General features: G+C 42.5%; 1 protein-coding gene across 1 annotated transcript in view; it reads left to right on the top strand.

Annotated features, from left to right (window-relative positions):
• LOC131798953 (protocadherin-like protein) overlaps positions 1 to 20,751 on the top strand; it is a 29,116-nt gene that overhangs the window by 6,387 nt on the left and 1,978 nt on the right. The window contains exons 5-17 of the mRNA XM_059116617.2: positions 336 to 457; positions 710 to 1,155; positions 2,254 to 2,505; positions 3,613 to 7,637; positions 8,245 to 10,480; positions 10,768 to 11,223; positions 11,508 to 11,680; positions 11,813 to 11,928; positions 13,187 to 13,470; positions 14,264 to 14,478; positions 14,950 to 15,192; positions 16,014 to 16,779; positions 17,193 to 17,405. Of these exons, the coding sequence (XP_058972600.2) occupies positions 336 to 457; positions 710 to 1,155; positions 2,254 to 2,505; positions 3,613 to 7,637; positions 8,245 to 10,480; positions 10,768 to 11,223; positions 11,508 to 11,680; positions 11,813 to 11,928; positions 13,187 to 13,470; positions 14,264 to 14,478; positions 14,950 to 15,192; positions 16,014 to 16,779; positions 17,193 to 17,405 (9,547 nt within the window). The remainder of the gene's footprint in view (positions 1 to 335; positions 458 to 709; positions 1,156 to 2,253; positions 2,506 to 3,612; positions 7,638 to 8,244; positions 10,481 to 10,767; positions 11,224 to 11,507; positions 11,681 to 11,812; positions 11,929 to 13,186; positions 13,471 to 14,263; positions 14,479 to 14,949; positions 15,193 to 16,013; positions 16,780 to 17,192; positions 17,406 to 20,751) is intronic.

Raw genomic sequence — 20,751 nt, forward strand, 5'->3', positions numbered from 1 at the left:
ATTCCTTACATAATTTACTAACTTCTTTTCAATCCACCAGATATGTTGTAGCTTCATTTTTAGTGGGAAAAATTAATGCTGTTGATCAAAGTAGGCAAGGACTGGATCATGGGAAAAGGGGGGGGGGGAGGAGCTCAGTAGAGTGGATATTGTTGAGTTTTTGACAGCTTGTTTCTCTAATGGTGAATGTACTGTGTATATTTAGGTTTTCTAGTCAGTTTCTATTCAGAAAACAAGTTCGTGGTCGTTCTAGAAATATATATATATTTTTTAACTATAATGCTATTATTTCAAAGAGGTTCTAAAAATTTCACCATATTTCAATATTGTTTTAGGTAACTGCCATTGATCGTGATGCAGGTGCCAATGGACAGGTCAAATATAGTATCACCACATCAAACACTCCATTTCAGATAGATCAGAATACAGGTGTCATTACAGCCTCACGGGAAATAAGGTAATGCTGTGAATCTTTGGACCATACGTTCATGACCTCAATTATTGTGTTTATGCTGCTGACCCAGCTTAGATAGTGACGATGCTAGGGTAATGGACTTGTTGGAGTTCCAACATATATGTCAGTTTTATGTAGTCCTCGGCTACAACACAGAAACCTTGTTATATCAATGATTTAGGTATTCTTCATTTTCCCTCTTCTTACATGATTGTTCATCAAAGTATTGCGGGTGTTTCATTCTGTTTCAATTAGGCGATCTGAACAGCTGGCGTGGACTATTGCTGTTCAAGCTAGTGACAGCAAAGGCAAAAAAAGTCTTACTTACCTCCTCCGGGTCACCGTAACAGAAGGATTACAAGCACCACAACTGTCTCCAACTATTTCAGTTGCCTTGGATGAAAACAAACCTGTTGGTTCTTCAGTAAAAGATATTTCACCAACAACACCGAATAATAACTACAAGTACAGAATCCTAGGTGGAAACACCGACGAAGCATTCTGTATTAATCACGATGGTGTTATAAGCGTGGCCAGACCCTTGGACAGGGAGAAAATTTCCTCGTATTCATTAAAAGTGTCCGTTTCTGTGGGAAATAAGGTCAGCAACACGACTGTTGATGTGAGGGTTAGAGACAAAAATGATGATGCTCCTCGGTTTACTAAAACCGTCTACTCTTTCGAAGTTAGCGAAGACAAAGGTAAGTAAATTAATAAATGGGGTAGGTTTCTAGTGGTGCTGGGTCGGTGGGCGGTACTATAATATATAATTTTAACCATAGGAGTTTTTAAAATTGATGTTTTGAGCGTTTAACCCTTCGTCAGAGCGCTAGTAACAACAAAGAGGATCAGCGTTCTCTAGTAGTCAGCGGTTTTTTTGCATGTGTCGCAATTCGATATGCTCTTCGTTCGAGGCGTTCTTGCGTGTGCTTTGAGCGTGAACTTGCAGCGTTGTGAGGAGTGCCAGCTCATCGTCCAGGCAGTTTTCCCCTCCCCTTCCCTCCCTCTTTCCACCGTTTATTCAGTGTGACAGGTGCCTGTTTCCCTTTCCTGTGTGGGGGTTCATTGGTGGGTTGCCATGATTTGCCAGCCATGGGAGAAGTCTCCATCTAGGAGCTGGCTGCCAATAGTGGAAGCTCGTGGATGTTTCAGGCAACCAACCTCCTCTTAGCAATGCAGTTGTTAATTAGTTATTTTGGTTGCAATCAGCTAGCTTTCCTTATTCATACAAGATTTGTTCATTGTACCATAGAGAGCAGAGGATTTGAATTTTACTGAATTTCCATAACCTTAAAAGTTGCAGTATGACTGGCTCTTGTAGTTATAAAGTTGTTTTCGTAATTATAAGACTTCTTTTCACTGGAAATACAGTCAAATCTTACTCCTCTACTCCCTGTGATTAAACGGTTCTGAATGGTACATACAGCTACTATCTGTCAGGCGGTACGAATAGCTTCGTCAGTCTTTGGTAGTGCAGGATGCACTATAGGGACAGGTCGTGTATGATGTAAAGTTGCCTATCATCCACGACCTTTTCATTCGAGAATGTTTATAGTATTGTGAAAAGTAACCACAATTTCAACGGAGGGGGGAGGAGAACTCTGGTATACAATGAACATTTCAAGTGATAGAACTTATCTTCGCATTAGGCCTTTCTGAAGCTCTCTCCTCTTAATTTCGCAAATGAAAATCGCTCCATGGTATGTGAACTGTGTTGCTTCACATGCATTGCATTGCTGATTTGGGTGGTGGGCCTTGAATTTCATGCTGCATTTTGATTTTTTCCCTTTCTGTCAAAGGTTTTGCTCAAGAAGTAGGCAAAGTGTCAGCCGAAGATAAAGATACTGGAGATAATGGAGAAGTCGAATATCGGTTGTTATACGCTGTGAATGTAAACTCGAAGTTTAACGTTGACTTGAAGACTGGCTCCATTAGTACTATCCCTGCCCCGGTTGGCTCCCTTCCCACAGATAAGCCACTTGACTTTGAACAGATCAACCAGCACGTTTTGTACATCCGTGCAGCGGATAAAGGATTTCCTTCTCTTTCCAGTAAGTCGCACGCTTTTGCATATGATGCCATAGTCAGTAGAGCTGAATTAAATTTTTATCTACCCTAGTGATGATTTAAGCAGCTAGTAGTTATAAGTTTCGAACTCTAAGACACAGTAATGTAAAGGTTTGTGAGTGTGTTAGTTTGTTTTTAGTTTAACCAGATGTCGAAAACGATTCAGGGAGATAATACTTAACTATCATAGCTAAATAAATGAATACATATTGAATAAACAGATGAATCAGTAAGTGAAAAAAGACGCATTAGAATATGCTTTGTAGGAAAATACTAGTAGACACGAGCATCCATGAGCCAAAAGTCACGGAAGATTTTTTATACATCATTCTTCTTGAGGGTAAATACCGGAAAAATTACCTAATTTACCCTTCAGCTGTCAACTCTCCTTTCTGCCTGCCGTACAAATTTTATGATGATAGTTCGGAGAATTCGTTATTGCTCGTTTAATAATTCCCTAATTGATATTTATCTTTATTCTCATCACTTGTCTGCTTGATATTGTATCGATATTGTAAGGAGAAATTCCCTACTGATGTCTCATGGGAAGTAAAGGGTTAAATTGTAGCGTTGTAAAGCTTGCTATTGACATGACTATGCTGATACAAAATTATCGTTCATAATTACTTATGAAATTCCGAGGGTGCAACTCAGTAGATTCAAAATGAAATATCCAGGAAAGTTACAGGAATGGACCACTGAATTCTGAAAAACTGCTCTTGAAATCGAAATCTGGAAGCAACAGTTTAATTACGCTAATCACGTGCTTACCAGCGTGCTTGTGGGCGCCATACCATGCCCGTTTAAGTGCACGATCACAGCTCGGACGCTTCTTGCAAAATGTGATGACTGATTCTTCAGTTTCCAGCTTTAGGAAAAAGAAGTTTCGTATCGCTGGCATGTTCATCATAAACCCGAGAATGAAGTACGTTTCACTAGAGGTGTTGTGCGAAGAGGAAGTAGCTCCATTTTTTTTGAGACGAACCATTTCCTTTAGTTCGAACGAATCGAGTAGTAAGCATGAAAACATAGCGCTGAAAATTACGATGACCAAACAATTTGCGTCATGTGCTTTTTTTTTTCTTTCAAAGCCATCGCCAAGGTGATAATCAACGTCAAAGATGTGAACGATCAGACCCCTAAGTTTTCAGCGGACTCCTACGTCTCTAAAGTAGCCCTCGATGCCAAAGTGGACTCTCAAGTCTTATTGGTTGTAGCCACGGATTTGGATAGTGGTGACAATGGTAAAGTGGTTTACAACATTACAGGTGGTAATGCGGAGGGGGCCTTCAAAATTGATCCTGATACTGGTGTCATTAAGGTGAAAAGGTCTCTGACAACAGTCTCGGCTTCTACTTTTACACTTGATGTTGAAGCCAAAGACAAAGGAAATCCGCCGAGAAGTACACTCGCTAAAGTGGATCTGAATGTCTTTTTACCTGATGGACCGCCCAAGTTTGTCGTTAAACCAGTCGTTCAAGAAGTCAAAGAAGGCATTAAAGCGAACAACAGAGTCATGGTCGTGAAAGCGGCCACCTCTGAGGCTCTCACCTATGAAATAGTATCTGGTAACGAAGATGGCTTGTTTCGGATTAATCCTTCCACAGGCGAAATCATGGTAACAAGGGAGCTGGACTACGAGGAAGCTCAAGAACGTAGGCTTTTTGTGCGAGTGATGGACACTAGAGACCGCAGTGATCAAGTGACTGTGATCCTTCAAATCAAGAATATTAACGATAACGCGCCCACGTTCCCTGGGGAGGTCGATGGTTTTGTGGAAAGAAAAGTAGAAGACGACTTCCAGATAGGCGACTCTGTCGCCCGTCTGTCAGCCTTTGACGGTGATGTAGGGGACAAAATCACCTACACGTTATCTGAGAATGCACGGGCATCCTTTTCTATAAATAAAGAAGGTTTCTTGATAGCCAAGAAACCTCGCAAGGATTTCTCATCTCCTGTAACTTTCAAGTTGACCGCCAAAGACAACGGTTCTCCCCCACGCGAGAGCAAGGTTGATGTGCAGCTTGTGCTGGTTAACTACAGACCGGAGCAGCAGCATCCAGTTAGGGTGTACGTAAGAGAAGACAAAGAGGTCGGTAGTGTGGTCGCTATAGTTCCAAGATACTTTCCTGGTGGCACGCTATCAATTATCTATCCGCGGAAAGCCAACTTCACTGTAGATAATTCTGGCTTAGTTCGCATGACGACACCATTTGATTTTGAAGCGAGGCAATTTTTTACTTTAACTGTCCGAGAACAAGAGCCTGCCACGGCCAGTCGTACAAACGATGTAGATGTAGAAATCAATGTGATAGACATCAACGACAATAAACCTGTGATGAAAATGGTTGAGTACTTTGGCCGTGTCAACACTAATTCGCGGCCAGGAACGAGCGCGTATCAGCTTAAGGCCGAGGATAAGGACGGTGGTTTGAGTGGGAGGATTGGCTACCAGATGGTATCTAGAGGAATACCTTTCGCCATCAATCCTATAACTGAAGTTGTGGAGACGGGCGGTATTCTGGAAGACAGGGGAGGGTACAATGTCACTTTGTTTGGCTTTGATTTTGGCATTCCGCGTCAGTTTGGCGATTCGGTGTACCTTGATATCAAGACTGTCAATTTCAAACCACAATTTTCCGAAAGTTCATACAAGTTCGAAGTGTTTGAGAATGATCTTCCCGGTAAGGTGATTGGTGTTGTCAATGCGACCAGTGCTTCTGGAGCAAGACTGGGTTTCTCAATAAAGCAAGGTGACACTGAAAACAAGTTTTCCATTGAATCTACTGGGGAACTTATAGTGAACTCGAGGTTAGATCGTGAAAAGACAAGCATGTACAACCTGAAAGTTGCAGCAACAGAGCAGATTCCTCGTGGGTACTCAAATGATGTAGATGTTCACATCTCGGTGAAGAACGCTAACGAGTACTATCCTTACTTCCCTCAGAAGGTGTATGAAAAATCCATCAGTGAAGATGTCGGATCAGGCGCATCGGTGCTTGGTATCACTGCATACGACTGTGATTGCACAGGTTGTAAATGCGAAAACGCCGAGCTGAAATACTCATTGGAAGGTACCAGTGTTTTTAAAATTGATGAAGTCACTGGCTTGATAAGTGTTGGTGATACGCCGCTTGACTATGAAACTCAAAGGATACACTTATTTAAAGTTGTCGTGGAGGATTTTGGCGAAAAGAAGTTCTCTTCTAGGTCGTTTGTCAGGGTAACCGTACAAAATCAGAATGACGAAGAACCGAAATTCCAGAAAGGAGAATACAGCATTGATATTGCAGAAGATGCAACGACTAATAAAGCTCTAGCAGCCATCCTTGCCAGAGATGCTGATGGCGACTCTTCAGTGTACACGATAACCAGCGGCGATGGCGGCGGTATCTTCAACATTAATCGAGACACTGGTGTGCTGTCACTTAGACAGAGTGTTCAAGGAAAGCAAACCCAGTACTCTCTCACAGTGCGGGCAACAGACACAGGTAGAAATCCGAAATTCGATGAAGTGCGTGTTGTGGTCAACATCGAAGACATCAATGACAACCGACCAGTCTTCACTGTTTGCCCGGATGAAGTGACCGTCGAGGAGAACAAACCGAGAGGTGAGAGGGTAACTCAAGTCACTGCTGTAGACAAAGATAGAGGACGGAACGGGGAAGTGGAGTACAAGCTTGTTACAGGTGGTCAAAGGCTATTCGAAATAAATAATTCCACTGGTCTGATTACGACAATAACCAGCTTGGACCGGGAGAGTGAAGATCGTCACACGTTAATAGTACAAGCCGAAGATGGAGGACATGGAAGAAATGAAGCAGAGAGGCTTCTCTCCTATTGTATCATAGAAGTCAAAGTAGCCGACGTTAACGATAATTATCCCGTGTTCTTCACAAGGCAATATTATGGCAGTGTGTTTCAAGGAGCCCCAATATCTACGACCGTCTTGACTGTGAGCGCTACGGACGATGATGTAGGAAGCAACCAGGTAGTGGTGTACTCCTTGGTTGGCTCCAGTGACAAGTTTAAAGTCGATGGAGCTACTGGTAACATCATAACAATCGCGGACTTAGCCAATTTCCAACAAACCGTACAACTGAAAATTCGGGCATCGAATCAGGCTACCCCAACCGCTACGAAAACAAGCTCATCGGAGACTACAGTTGAGATTAATGTTGTAAACCAGCAACCACCCAAGTTTGAACCAAGTAGTGTTTATACTTCCGATATTCAAGAAGATGTGAAAATAGGAAGTGCTGTGGAGACGGTGAAAGCGGTAAGCCAGGTCGACCCCACGAATGTGATTTCGTATAGTTTGGTGAAGTCATACTTCAGAGCTGAGCAGAATTTCAAGGTTGACCCAGGAACAGGAGTGATTTCAACTGCAAGTACGCTTAACTTTGAGCAGCAGAGTAACTACAAGCTTCAGATTCGCGCTCGAGAGAATAAGAATAATCTGTATGCTACTTGTTCTGTCATAGTACGACTTATAGATGTAAACGACGACACACCGACATTTAAACTTGAAGAGTACTCCGCCAGAGTTCCCGAGGAAACATCTGGAGGCTTCAATGCGATCACGGTCAAAGCAGATGACAGGGACACCGGCCAGTCTGGTCAAGTCTTTTATTCCCTTGAGGCGCCTCAGAAATTCAGGATAATTCAAAGCAATGGCACCATCTTCAGCCAAGCGAAATTTGACAGGGAGGTGCAAGGGACTCACACTGTGGTCGCGATCGCCACAGATAAAGGCACGCCAGCTCTCCAGGCCAAAGTTGCTGTTTCCATTGCAATTGTGGATCAGAATGACGAGCCCCCCGTCTTTAAACAAAGGTCATATGAGGCTACTGTTCAAGAAGATGCTCCCATAGGTACCTCTATCCGTGACCTATCGGCAACGGACGCTGATATTGGAGACAATGCAAAGTTGGAGTACTTTATATCCGGCGGAGCACAGTCCCAGCTTTTCAGAATGGAGACGGTTTACAGTCCCCAAAACGAAGGTATTCTCTATCTTGACGGCAAGCTGGACTTCGAAAGCGTAGAAACCTACACCATTAAAGTAACGGCTACAGATAGAAAAAACAGCGACACTGTGGACGTTGTCATCAAGGTAAGAAAATCATAAATTTGGGCTTACTGTACTGACGAAATAGGTTTAAGGGTGTTAGATTAACCCTCTTACTTCGAAGAGTGAATAGCATCTAATTTATTTTTGCATATCACCCTTGGGTCATACATTAAGGTCGTGAGAATAAAGGAAATCACAATTCATAGAAGCTCTTTATTATTTAACCAATTCTCCGTGTCAGCACCCAAGGAAATGTTTGGAGAACAGTATGGAGAATATTCTTGCTGATGTTAGGGTGTAAAGGGTTAGGTAATAACCGCAACACGTGATGGCATAGAGTTTTGGAAGGGTTTTTCCCAAGCTGTTTGCAACCAAAGCTCGTTATGTCCCTTGACCTTTGCATGTTATGGGCGTAGCAAGCCTATAGGTTCTCTATTTTCTCGCCAGTCACGTTTCAATGCTGAAGAGTATTTCTCATATTTAATGAAATGCAGCAGGATTTTTATTGAACTTTTGCGTTAAAGGACTCTTATCACGTTTACATAGATACATTGCCGGTTAAGGTGCTCCACATTATCCGAAGCTGATGGGTTAGTTAAGTTATCAACACTTGGATTCTTGACGGATGTGGTTATCTTTGTTTTGGCAGGTTATTGACACAAACGACAACGTCCCAGAGTTTACTACGCTGATCTATGAAGAAACGATCAAAGAGGAAATTAAGGCTGGTGAAAAGGTGGTACAGGTTTCTGCAACGGACTTGGACAGCCCCAAAATTCAGGATCCATTGGCTTACTCGATTGACAAGACAGGACAGAGGTATTTCTCAATCAACTCTGAAACTGGCCAGATTACCACCGCCAATGAGAAGCTTGATCGCGAAAAAGACCCAATTGTTAGCTTTTACGTCTTCGCTTATGATGGGAAACATAGAGGAGAGGCCCTGGTACGAGTCAACCTAACTGACATCAATGACAATGCCCCGTACTTTCCAAACCCTCCTTATGTCGGCTATGTGGAAGAAAATAAAAATCCAGGTACCAGTGTGATGGTTCTTCAAGCAGTTGATTTAGACACTGGTGTAAACGCAGCAATACATTATGAACTAGAGGACGATGCTGGGGGCAAGTTTAAGATTGATAAAGACACCGGGCTTGTCACCACGCTTGAAACTCTGGAGAGGGAGGGCCCCGAAAACGAATTTACTATACGAGTGAAAGCTACGAACAGGCAGGCCGGTGGTAACCCACCTTTGTCTGGTACTGTTACTGCTACAATCAAAGTTTCTGATGGAAATGATAAGAGTCCAGAGTTTAATCCCTTAATTTACAAAGCAAATGTTCCAGAAAATGCCTTGCCCGGGTATTTTGTTACCAAGGTGGTTGCTACCGATAAAGACGTTGGTCCCAACGCTGAATTAGAGTATACAATTAAAGCAGGCAATGACCCTTACGAGTTTTACATCGACCCAAGGAATGGTCGCATCCTCGTGTCTGGGCTTCTCGACTTCGACAAGGGGAAGAAAGCCTACAACCTGACAGTTACAGTTAGTGACCGCGGAAATCCACCTAGGAGTGCCCCTAAACCAGCGTTGGTTTACATTAACGTGATCGATGCCAATGACAATCCTCCAATATTTGTGCCTGCTGAGTACGACAAGAAAGTATCGGAGAGTGTAAAACCGGGTGACACTGTTTTACTGGTGACAGCGGTTGACAAAGATACCGGCACCAACGCGCAGTTCCAGTTCTCTATCACGGACGGTGATGACGCGAATATGTTTGCTATCAGGTCCAACGCTAAAAATAGTAGTATTGGAGAAATTTACACGCTACTGCAGTTAGATCGAGAAACTGTTCCTCGGTACAATTTGACCGTGACAGCTACTGACTCTGGAGGGTTGGAGGGTATTGCAGTGGTGCATCTTATTGTAACCGATTTTAATGACAACGGCCCTTGGTTCAAGCCCCGATCCTATGAGGGTATTGTCGAGGCGGACATAAATCCCAGCCAAGGACAACCTGTCTTGACTCTTGAGGCATACGATCCCGATGAAGCGAGCAACGGTCCTCCGTTTACATTCTCCCTTGTGGATTCGAACCTCAACAGTCGTTTCAAACTAATAAAAGCCACAGATAAGACGGCCGATATGGTTGCTTTCGGAGAATTCAACAGGAAAGTAAAGCAGCTGTGGAAAGTTGAAGTGAAGGTAGTTGACAGTGGAGTTCCAAGGAAGGAGAACAAAACTTTTGCGTACATTGAAGTTAAAGATGAAGATAATCCAAGCGAACCGTTCAACGGAAAGCTGACCATCATTGTGAACGCGTACAACGGCAGGTTTGCCGGTGGAATCATTGGTAAGGCTTATTACCAAGACGACGATTACAAGGGTGACCAGAATAAGTACAGCATGGACAACCAGAACTTCTTCACCCTCAACTCAGCAACTGGTGATATCACAGCCAAGGCTAATATACCAATGGGTACGTATACATTCAGTGTCGAAGTCGTAGAACAAAAGAAACGACCTGGTAATTTCCCGAAGACTGTAACCTCTGAGGTAACAGTCATAGTACAAAGTGTAACAAGTGCAGCGATCCAACAAAGCGTGGCCATACAGATATTAAAGATAAGGAAAACGTCACTTTTTGTGGGTGACTACTACTCCGAAGTTCGATTGGCGCTGGCGAAAATTCTGGCTGGTGGCGAAACAGACCAAATTTTAATCTTCAGTATCCAGAAGGCTCCTGTCAATCGTGTTCCTCTCTCGGATCTGTTTGGAGTGGAGATTTACCTTGCTGTGAAGTCGTCTGGTAGTGGGTTTTTGGATCGCCTGGATGTTGTAAGGCGGCTAATACAAGGGAAAGAGACACTTGAGGAGCTAGGTGAGTTGAATTCAGTAAGAATAGGCCAAGAATTCGCGTCTTCTGACTGACAAGAGTCTCAACCCCTTTAACATATCCATTAAAGACAAGCGAGATTTGTAAAGAGACGAACCTTAAGGAGAGTGTTATGTGTTCATTTGAGGCCCTAGATACCCTTCGCTTGTTGTGAAAGTGTAAATTTGCTGTTGTATTCGTGTGCCTTGCTGAACACTTGTGAAACGCACGCCTATAAACCCCGTATTAGTGTGTCTTTATTCCTTATTTCATATCTTTTTTCCGATGTACAGGACTAGAGATCGGAAGCATTGGTATCGATGCATGTGCATACGAACAGCAAAGAGTTGGGACATGTAGTAACGTTGTTAAAGCGTCTTCAGCTTTCACCGTAGTGAGCGGTGATTACGGTAAAATTCCTGCTCCTGCGAGCTCTTTGACAGTGGTGGCTATGAACGTCAATCTTCAAGCAGAGTACACATCTATCATCTTACCGGAAATCAACTGCACCACTGGCACGCCCTGCCTTCACGGAGGAACATGTCATAATGCCGTTCCGAAGGGAATTATCTGTGAGTGTAGTCGAGAATATCGAGGGCCGGAATGTCAAAGCACCACCAGGACATTTAAAGGCAATTCGTATCTCTGGCTGGAGAAGCTGGCCGCTTATGAACGCAGCATTGTCTCGCTACAGTTCATGACCGAAACGGCAAATGGGCTGCTTCTCTACCAAGGCCCTGTTTTTAAAGGTAACTTGTGCAAGTTTGTTCTCGGAATTCCTATTTAAAAATGGCAACGAATTTCTAGATCGTAGCGGCTTCGAGTTTTTTTAGTAAATGAGACCATTTGGCATTTGGATGGGGTTTGGTGTGATGTCATTGTCAATCATACCAAATAGTAAATGAAGTAATCGCATTTGGCTGTATTTAATGCTTATGATATAACAGCTAGATATTATGCTCGCTTGAGCCTGTAACATTTTCTTAAGTGACAGTAGTAGGACGACCGATTTTCGTTTTGTTCTTTCACTCAGATTCCAACAATGGTTTACCAGACGTGATGGCCGTGATGATGGTTGAAGGATACATAAAGCTTGTGCTCACTCTTGGCCCTCATCCGAACGCTCCGTTAGAGCTGTACATGAACCGAGGAGATCGGCTGGACGATAAGCAATGGCACACGGTGGAGGTTATTCGAGAGCTTAAGGTGAAAAAATTATTGTTCGCCACTGAATTATCTACTATTTCGGAGTGTAAGGTAGACCTGTTTTGTTATTGCTCGTTTGCAATAAATTAATTACTTTTCCGATCTGTTTCCTCCCCCCCCCCCCCCCCGCAGAAAGTGACTGTGAGGATTGATCTGTGCTCTAAAGCTCAGGTTGTGGAAGATGATGGACAAGTTGTAGAGAACAGAGCGTCGTGTGAGATTGAGGGCGAAGTGTGGGGCTCCAATGTGTAAGTAGTTTAACTCTTTTACACCCTAACATCAGTATTCATATTCTCCATACTGTTCTCCGTACATTTACTAAGGTGCTGATAAGGAGAATTTGTCCAACAATCAAGAGTTTCTTTAGTTGGTGATCATTTCTTTTATTCTCATGACATTAATGTGTGATTCAGTGGTGATATTGTAAGGAGAAATTAGATGCTAGTCTATCTTAGGGGTTAAAGGGTAAATGTTTACTCTTGGAAGGTATCCTCATTTTAAAAATGTTATTTCCGACGAAGTTTGAACCAGGAACGATGCCACCGAAGTGTTTATTGGGAGTCAGGAGGAAATGCTTTCGTGGCAGATGAATCTTAAATATAACAAAATTTCTTACGGAGCACGATAGATTTCTGACAACAAGGCAAGGCAGTGTAGATTTATTCCCTTCAGAAACACTATCATATAATGTTTATTACTCTGGCAGAGAAATAAACTTTATGTGAACGTGTTTTAGGGAATTTACTGCAGCAGTCAGGACGGCAACGCCAAGGAAAAAGTCGATTAATAACATTTATTTACGTTTTTAGTTAGGATTTAGCGAATGACTTGATGTGTTAACCGTCTCTTATGACACCACACCCCCAATGAAGTTTTGTTTGGCCACATTGCCGTCGCTATCGTAGTTTACCGAAGCCCACTACGGTCTTCCCCGACAACGTTTCTGCAATGATGTTTTTATTACCTCATATATGGCAATAAGCGTTCTAAAACCTCTCAGTCATTTCCTCACTTAGTAAACGTTTAATAACTAAAATCAAGAGCGCTTCTCATAACTCGATCTTGATCGACCAGACAAATCAATTAATTCGATCAAGGAGAATATCATATCCCTGCAGATCATAAGGAAATAAAAATTGACGGTGAATAGTGATACAGTATTCCTGACCATCCTTGCCAGATATCTGTGATTGATCTAATTGATAACCGAAATTTACCGAGCTTGTCGGCAAGCTTTGACTTAAGTTGCGAGCCGTCACTCTTTGGAGATGTATCCACTTTCGGTTCCTCCCTAAGTGCTTCTTCAAAGAATTCGATCCATGTAATGTAGAACACTTGTACCGAGGGCTTAGCCGTGTTACTTAGTACCTAACCTTAGGCCAGGGTGAACACAATTCGTCTCGTTTGTCTCCTTCGGGCGTTCCAATCCCAACGCTTATAAACGCTGAGTACTACACTGGAATCTTGAGTAATTTTGACTTACTATTTTCTTGCTCTATATTACAGGTACCTTAATGGATTTGGCCCACTTCAAATTGGTGGAGTAGAGAACGCGCTCGAAAATGCAAAGATCAACTACGCTGGGTTTAAAGGCTGCATAAGGAATATAAAAGACAACGACGTAATGTACGATTTACTGAATCCTCTTAAGGAAAGGAACACAGAATTGGGATGTAAGCTTGAAAACAATCTGTGTCCGGATTGTAACGATCATGGATATTGCGAGCCTTTGTGGACCAACAGTATTTGTGTGTGCGACCTGGGCTACAGCGGGCCCAACTGTAACTCAAGTAAGATATGTTGTGTTAGATTAGAGTTCGTAAGAAATAGCAGTTTTCACACGAGAGGAGTTATCGATTTACCTTTCGCCACGCTTAGCTCTCCGATGCTCTGGAAAACTTTGCTGTGTGTACTTGCGCCGGTGCGAATCGCTTGTAAAACAGGGGGCGGCAGACCTTTGTTGCTTGTAGTAGTGTTTCACGTTACTTTCAAAACCGAAAACATACATAATCGGTAAATAACAGGAGAGGGGCGGGAAGAGAAAAAACTACAAAATATAACGAAACGTGCGCCTTTCCGGGCTCTGAAACGCACCGCGTGGTTTTTACGAACTAACGAATTAACGCGCATGTCGGAGAATGCTGACGTATTGGTAACGCAACGTAACGGAAATGTTAACAAAAATACTGAGGCAGGCGGGTGCCGATATACTGTGCTTTCAAAGCATTTGACTTGGTGGAAACAGTTTTCTCTTTCTTGACTGCAAGGTGATGTATTTTTCTGTAGTTACACGAAGTTATTCTACCGCCGGAAAGGCAAATGTTGCTCGAAATGAAACAAAAACTTTTAGATCGTTGACGGCGGTGATAGCTGCAAAATGGGTTCGGTAGCACTGAACATCGAATTCTGCTTTTTTAGATAAAAATGGCAACTGAACTAAATTCTGAGGACTACCGACTTTATTTTTGATTAACATCACATCAGTCGATTTTTGTCTTCTGGCGCCCTTGTTTAAGCCCTACCTATGCTTGTAAGTTAATCTCTTTTTTGTTTTTGTTTTGTTTGTTTGTTTTTTTTTACAAGGAACGAATGCAAACTGGTATAAACCCAACAGCTTCACCCAGTACCGAATGAGGCAAACCAAGAGAAAACGCCGCGAACTTGTTCCCCCGCCAGTTTCCATGACAAACGAATTCTACACTAACATTGCCCTTCAAGTTAGGATCTCTCCCAATTCTTCCAATGTGGTTGTCTTCTTGGCTTCCAATAGCCTGGGAACAGAATTCAACAGGATTGATGTAAGAGCTTTGTTATTGTTCAAGAAGTTACTGTGTCTCATGAAAACTTGCGGGTTGCAAAATACAACGCTGTAAAAATGTAGTAATTTTAGTCCAATAAAAATTACCTTAGTAGTAGTCAGAGGGTAAGAGTAAGCTTTCTGTTTGAACTTATTATTGTTTCAGCTCTTTAGGAAGCAAGGCATTCTCTACTGCAATTTTATAAAATGCATAGTAATATTTTGGAGTGTTTTGTATGCAATGTTGAACTGAAATATTACACTGTTATGCAGCTCGAGTAGAAAAATCGAAAATATAGTTCCTTTCAACAATTCAAGGTACTTCGAATCACCAACACTTGTTCCCGTAAAACTGGTGTTAAGTCTGGGAAATGGTCGACATGTCTATTTCATCCATTCATTCCTTTTGTGAAACGTTTTATAATTAGACACGTTAGTCTGTGACTAACATTGTTACCTTAATATATTACAGGTAAAGAATCACGTTTTGCGTTACGTCTTCCGGCTTGGTGACCGTATGAAGATCCTCAGTATTCCCCAACTGAACATAACAGATGATAAATACCACACAATTGTAGTCAAGAGAGTAGGTAACCGAGCAAGGCTTCAGATCGATTACGATGGTAAAGTGGAGGGGACAACGCGTGGTATACACAAACTGCTCAACATGGGAGGAGGAAGTTTCTTTACTGGTGGCTTGCCTAACGTTACTGAGGTAGGGAAAGTCCTTCTCTTAATCTTGACCATTTCACTCCCAGGAGTTACTGATGAGTTATTTCGGATCGATGTCAATATCTCAGCAACTGCGTACCTATCCCTTCCAAGCCCATTATTAATCCGATCTTGTTATCATTTAACTGTTGAGGGAGGGTTAGACGCGCAGTTGCTGAGATACTGACATCGATGATGTAGTTTGATTTGATACCAATTTCCTGGATATAAATCTTTTAGAATGTGTGGAACACGATAAGAAGAATTGACGTTCGGATCTAGGGAGTGAAATGATTAACGCGGTGAAGAAAAAGACACAGGAAATAGTAAAGGATTCCTCGACAGTTTAACTTTACCTCGAATTTTGTCATAACTGTTCGGTAACTACTCAAAAACCTTACCCGGGAGAGAAAATTATGTTCACCGAACTGCGTTAATAGGATAATCGACTAAAGCCAAAAAAATCAATCTTGCCGAAGAAGACCGTGGAAAGAAAAATTGCGAGCACAGACAAATTGCTCAAATACTTCACTCCAGCAGAAAAGTGTTCCCCCATAAAGATTCGAACAAAGTAATTTTCTCTGCTAGCATGATAGACTCTCTTTTAACCGTTTTATGGAGTCCTGTCCTTGATCCTTTGATTTAGAGGAGGGACGGAGGGACGCAGTAAGATGATAGTGGGGATAAATCAAAGGCATACTGTTCTAATATGTGTTTTTTACCGTAATAACTTGAACTAAATTAGCACAGCCGATATACACATGTTATCTAACTTAATGGCTATTTTTTAACCAGGAATTAAGCATTGCATAATATTTTTTCCAGGTACGAGTCGTAGAAGCGTTTGTTAACAGTGGCGGTAACGCCATCTTGCGCACTGCCGACGGCAACATCATCTCAAGCGGAATAGGAAGTGGATTATCAGGATACAGTTCCTCGGATGCCGAGCTCATGGGCACCATGATAACTGTTGGTCTTAGAGGAGAGGTGTACTCCTCAAGTTCGTTCATGAAATTGTATTCCCCACTTGGAATGCGAGCTCTAGTGGGTTCGTCCGGCCGTATATTTGTGGGACGTACTGCAACAACAAGTACGAGAACATCTATAAGGACTTACTCCTATAAGTCATACACGCCCATCGGCGTGAAAAGTGGGGGCAAGATTAATGTTAGAGTCATATCAACGAATTACAACCCAAGTGGAAGCTCTGTTGTGATTAGTTCAACCACAGGCGGTAGTGCAGTTGGGTCTTCTGGTGGAGGTGGTTCATCTGGTGGAGGTGGTTCTTCTGGTGGAGGTGGGTCATCTGGTGGAGGTGGTTCTTCTGGTGGGGGTGGGTCTTCTGGTGAAGGGGGATCTTCTGGTGGAGGTGGTGTTGTAACTGGTGAGGTTGGTGGTGTTGGTGGTGGTGGTAGTGTAGGTCGTGGTATTGGTGGACAATACGTCACTGGAGCCACGGTATTAGGAGGTGCTAGCTCTGCTAATGCATATGGACAAATCAATGCTTATGGCACTACCCTTAGTGGATGGACACTTCTGGGGGCAACCACTGATGGTGCTAAGGCAGTTGAAGTGATAGGAGATTTCGGAGGTGAGTTCAAGGTTCTTATATAAGTGGCTCTTAAAAGCACCGTTATATTTATAGATGGTCTTTGTCGATTAAGAATCACGTCTATGATTAAAAAGAATGCGTCTCCTGCCAATCCACGCAGCCAACGATGTCTCTGAGTTTGCAAGATGAACCAAATATTGTGTTCTAATTGGTTGTGCTAGCAAGCACAACCAATTAGAAATGGAACTATTTTGGAGGCTTTTCCCGCCGAAAATAATTGCTCAAAGCAAGCATTTGGTCCCACTATAAATTATCTCTTGATCAGGGTTTTTGGTTCAAGTTAGCTCAAATTTGGCCAAATTCTTATTTTGCGTCCAAGTGGACCGATAGGAACATCTCTACCTGATGCCTGGTTCCTTTCCATACTTATATTATTAACACATTTTTCTTAGGATGTACCGCGTCAAATAATTACAATGGCGTAGATTTGGACAACGATAACAGTATAGAGGCACGGCGTCAGAATGTGGAATTCGGTTGTCCGTGTTCTTCAGGTTTCTGTTTGCACGGCGGAACATGTGTGGATGCTGTACCTCCTTATTGTATGTGCCCGCCTGGTTGGACTGGACCACGATGCGAGACTGTTGTTACCAGCCCTAATCCAGGTATGGCAAATACTGGTTTATCCTATAGTAACACTATCAGTATTTCTGCATTCTAATTTTAGCGTGAAAATTCTAATATATGGGTGGAACACTTCTATTTTTCCCGCTTTTCAAATTTTTCTGTCTTCTTTGTGCATCGAACTCTTCATCAGACGGACATATTTCTAACACGGTATGAAAAGGATAGACATTTGCCCTTTCTTGATTTAAATGTGTCTAGAGGGGTTCAGGGTAATTTAGAGACAAGTGTCTATCGTAAACCCACCCACACCGACAAATACCTCGCTTTCGATTCTCACCATCCTATTTGCCATAAAAAGTCTGTAGCCAAAACTTTACTTAGGAGGGCTGATTGTCTACCATCATCACTCGATTCGAAGGCTGAGGAGAGGAAATATGTTTCCAATGTCCTAAAGGCAAACGGCTATACAAAAACTTTTCTCCGTAACTGCCAAAAACCAGTTACAAATAGTAACGCTCTTGATGAAAGGGAACCAGCGACTGGTTTTGCTGTTATTCCTTACATACAGGGTGTTACTGAACCCATCAAGAGAATTTTGAATAGCCACAACGTTAAAGTTGCTCAAAAACCTTTTCAGACTTTGGGGCATATTTTCGCCAAACCTAAGGATCCTGTCACGAAAGAACAACGAACCGACGCCATTTATTCTATTCCTTGCAATGACTGTGATAACGAATACATCGGACAGACCAAACGCCAGTTTGGTACACGGTTAAAAGAGCACCAAAAAGCGGTTTTTCTTTGCAAAAAGGAAAATTCAGCTTTATCGGAGCATACTTGCCTAACCAACCATACAATTGGGTGGGATAATTCTAAAATTATCACTACTAATCGGCGTTACCACCAGCGCCTTTGTTTGGAGGCTTGGCACATTAACTCCGCCCACGCTCCTTTAAATCGTGACGATGGCGGTCTGCTTCCTGACGCCTATTTACACCTCGTCAGAAAAAAGGCCGCTAATTAGTGATCGTATAAAAGGACCTCTTGTTGCAGCGTTTAGATCACCCCTGATGAAGGCACTAGACAGGAGTGTCGAAACGTTGGGTCTATGAATTGTAACTTCTTCGGTTACATTCATTAAATCTGCAAACCAGTGTAGCTTCAAACTATGTCTGATTGTCCACCTGGTTGCCGTGTGAACTTTAATATATTTTATTTGCGAGAAAAGTATGGTCAAACTGTTGTTACAAGGGTCAACCGGCTCACTAACATCAGAGTCCGCATTGCTAAGTATCGCTGTCATTTGTATTTCAATCACCGTTGCAAAGAGAACCATGTGCTTCCATCGAGTTTGAGATTTCGGCCTCCTTTACGGAGTGCTAAAGGATACAAGCTCATGGTCCGTACTGGTTTTTCTTTTCTCAAGCTACGAATAGATGAATGTCACAGTTCCATACTGCGGTTACGTACGTTATTCTCTCGTTCACTCAGTGAACTCTCTGCTTTGATTAACAACTCCGAAACTTCCTGGGTCGAGGAGTTTTGCATTTCGAAAGAACTGCAGACGTTTACCAAACAGAGAGAGAAACATGACAGAAAACTCCGTCACTTGCTCAGTAAGAGGTCTCCTGTTAATTCAGGCTCATCTCTGAAAGATAAATGGGTCATGAACCTTTCCTCCAAGGAATTATCCGCGCTGGAACGGAGTGGTTTAGAGAAGGGTCTAAAGTTTGCTATTGCTCCTCGCAAAATACCGACCGCCGAAATTGTCGCCGCTGTTGAGGAGAGTATCTCTCAACTCGACGACGATCGTAGGCATTTGGTAAGAGCAGAAGTAAGTAGCGTACTCAGACGTGCTAAACCTCCTCCCAAAAACATTCAAAAGGATGTTTTCAATGCGCTTATAACTCTCAAAAAGGATCCGGACAGGCTCGTATTATCTGCTGACAAGGGTAATTGTGTTGTGGTTATGGACAAACAGCAATATCACGACAAAGCTTTGTCTCTGCTCAATGACAAGAGTACGTATGCTGTCTTAAACTCTGACCCAACCAGTAAAACTCAAAGAAAGTTAAACAAAATGTTGCTTGATTTGAAAAAAGCTGGCAGAATTAGTGACTCTACGTACAAAATGTTATACAGTAGTGACGGCTTATGTCCACGTTTTTATGGCTTACCTAAAATTCATAAACCGGGAATTCCTTTGAGACCCATTGTCTCTTTTGTTAATTCTCCGACTTATGCAATTTCTGGTTATCTTGCGAGAATTTTGTCGCCTGTTGTTGGGAATACTGATTACACTGTCAAAAATTCCTGCGAATTTACGGATTTCATAAGAGATAAAACTCTTGACGCTTGTGAAGAATTAGTATCTTTCGACGTTGTTTCGCTCTTCACTAAAATCCCAGTTGATCTTGCCGTTAAGGTTGCGGAGGAAAGACTCAGAGAAGATGCTTCCCTAGGACAAAGAACTTCTTTGCCTGTGGAGGATATTATTCATCTGCTGTCTTTTTGCCTCAAAACCACGCAATTTACATATAACGGCACATACTATCAACAAGTTTTTGGTACAGCTATGGGTTCGCCTGTTTCTGCTGTCATTGCTAACATGGTAATGGAAGACGTGGAACAAAGGGCCTTAGCCACTTCACCGGTTAAACCCTTTTTCTGGAAACGATATGTCAATGATGTTATTTCTGCGGTATCCGGAAATGAAGCGGAGCGCCTCTTGTCGCATTTGAATTCAGTAGAGCCGTCGATCCAATTCACCCTTGAACGTGAAAAGGATAGACATTTGCCCTTTCTTGATTTAAATGTGTCTAGAGGGGTTCAGGGTAATTTAGAGACAAGTGTCTATCGTAAACCCACCCACACCGACAAATACCTCGCTTTCGATTCTCACCATCCTATTTGCCATAAAAAGTCTGTAGCCAAAACTTTACTTAGGAGGGCTGATTGTCTACCATCATCACTCGATTCGAAGGCTGAGGAGAGGAAATATGTTTCCAATGTCCTAAAGGCAAACGGCTATACAAAAACTTTTCTCCGTAACTGCCAAAAACCAGTTACAAATAGTAACGCTCTTGATGAAAGGGAACCAGCGACTGGTTTTGCTGTTATTCCTTACATACAGGGTGTTACTGAACCCATCAAGAGAATTTTGAATAGCCACAACGTTAAAGTTGCTCAAAAACCTTTTCAGACTTTGGGGCATATTTTCGCCAAACCTAAGGATCCTGTCACGAAAGAACAACGAACCGACGCCATTTATTCTATTCCTTGCAATGACTGTGATAACGAATACATCGGACAGACCAAACGCCAGTTTGGTACACGGTTAAAAGAGCACCAAAAAGCGGTTTTTCTTTGCAAAAAGGAAAATTC

The sequence above is a fragment of the Pocillopora verrucosa genome, chromosome 3 (genome assembly GCF_036669915.1).
Source record: "Pocillopora verrucosa isolate sample1 chromosome 3, ASM3666991v2, whole genome shotgun sequence".
NCBI lineage: Eukaryota > Metazoa > Cnidaria > Anthozoa > Scleractinia > Pocilloporidae > Pocillopora > Pocillopora verrucosa.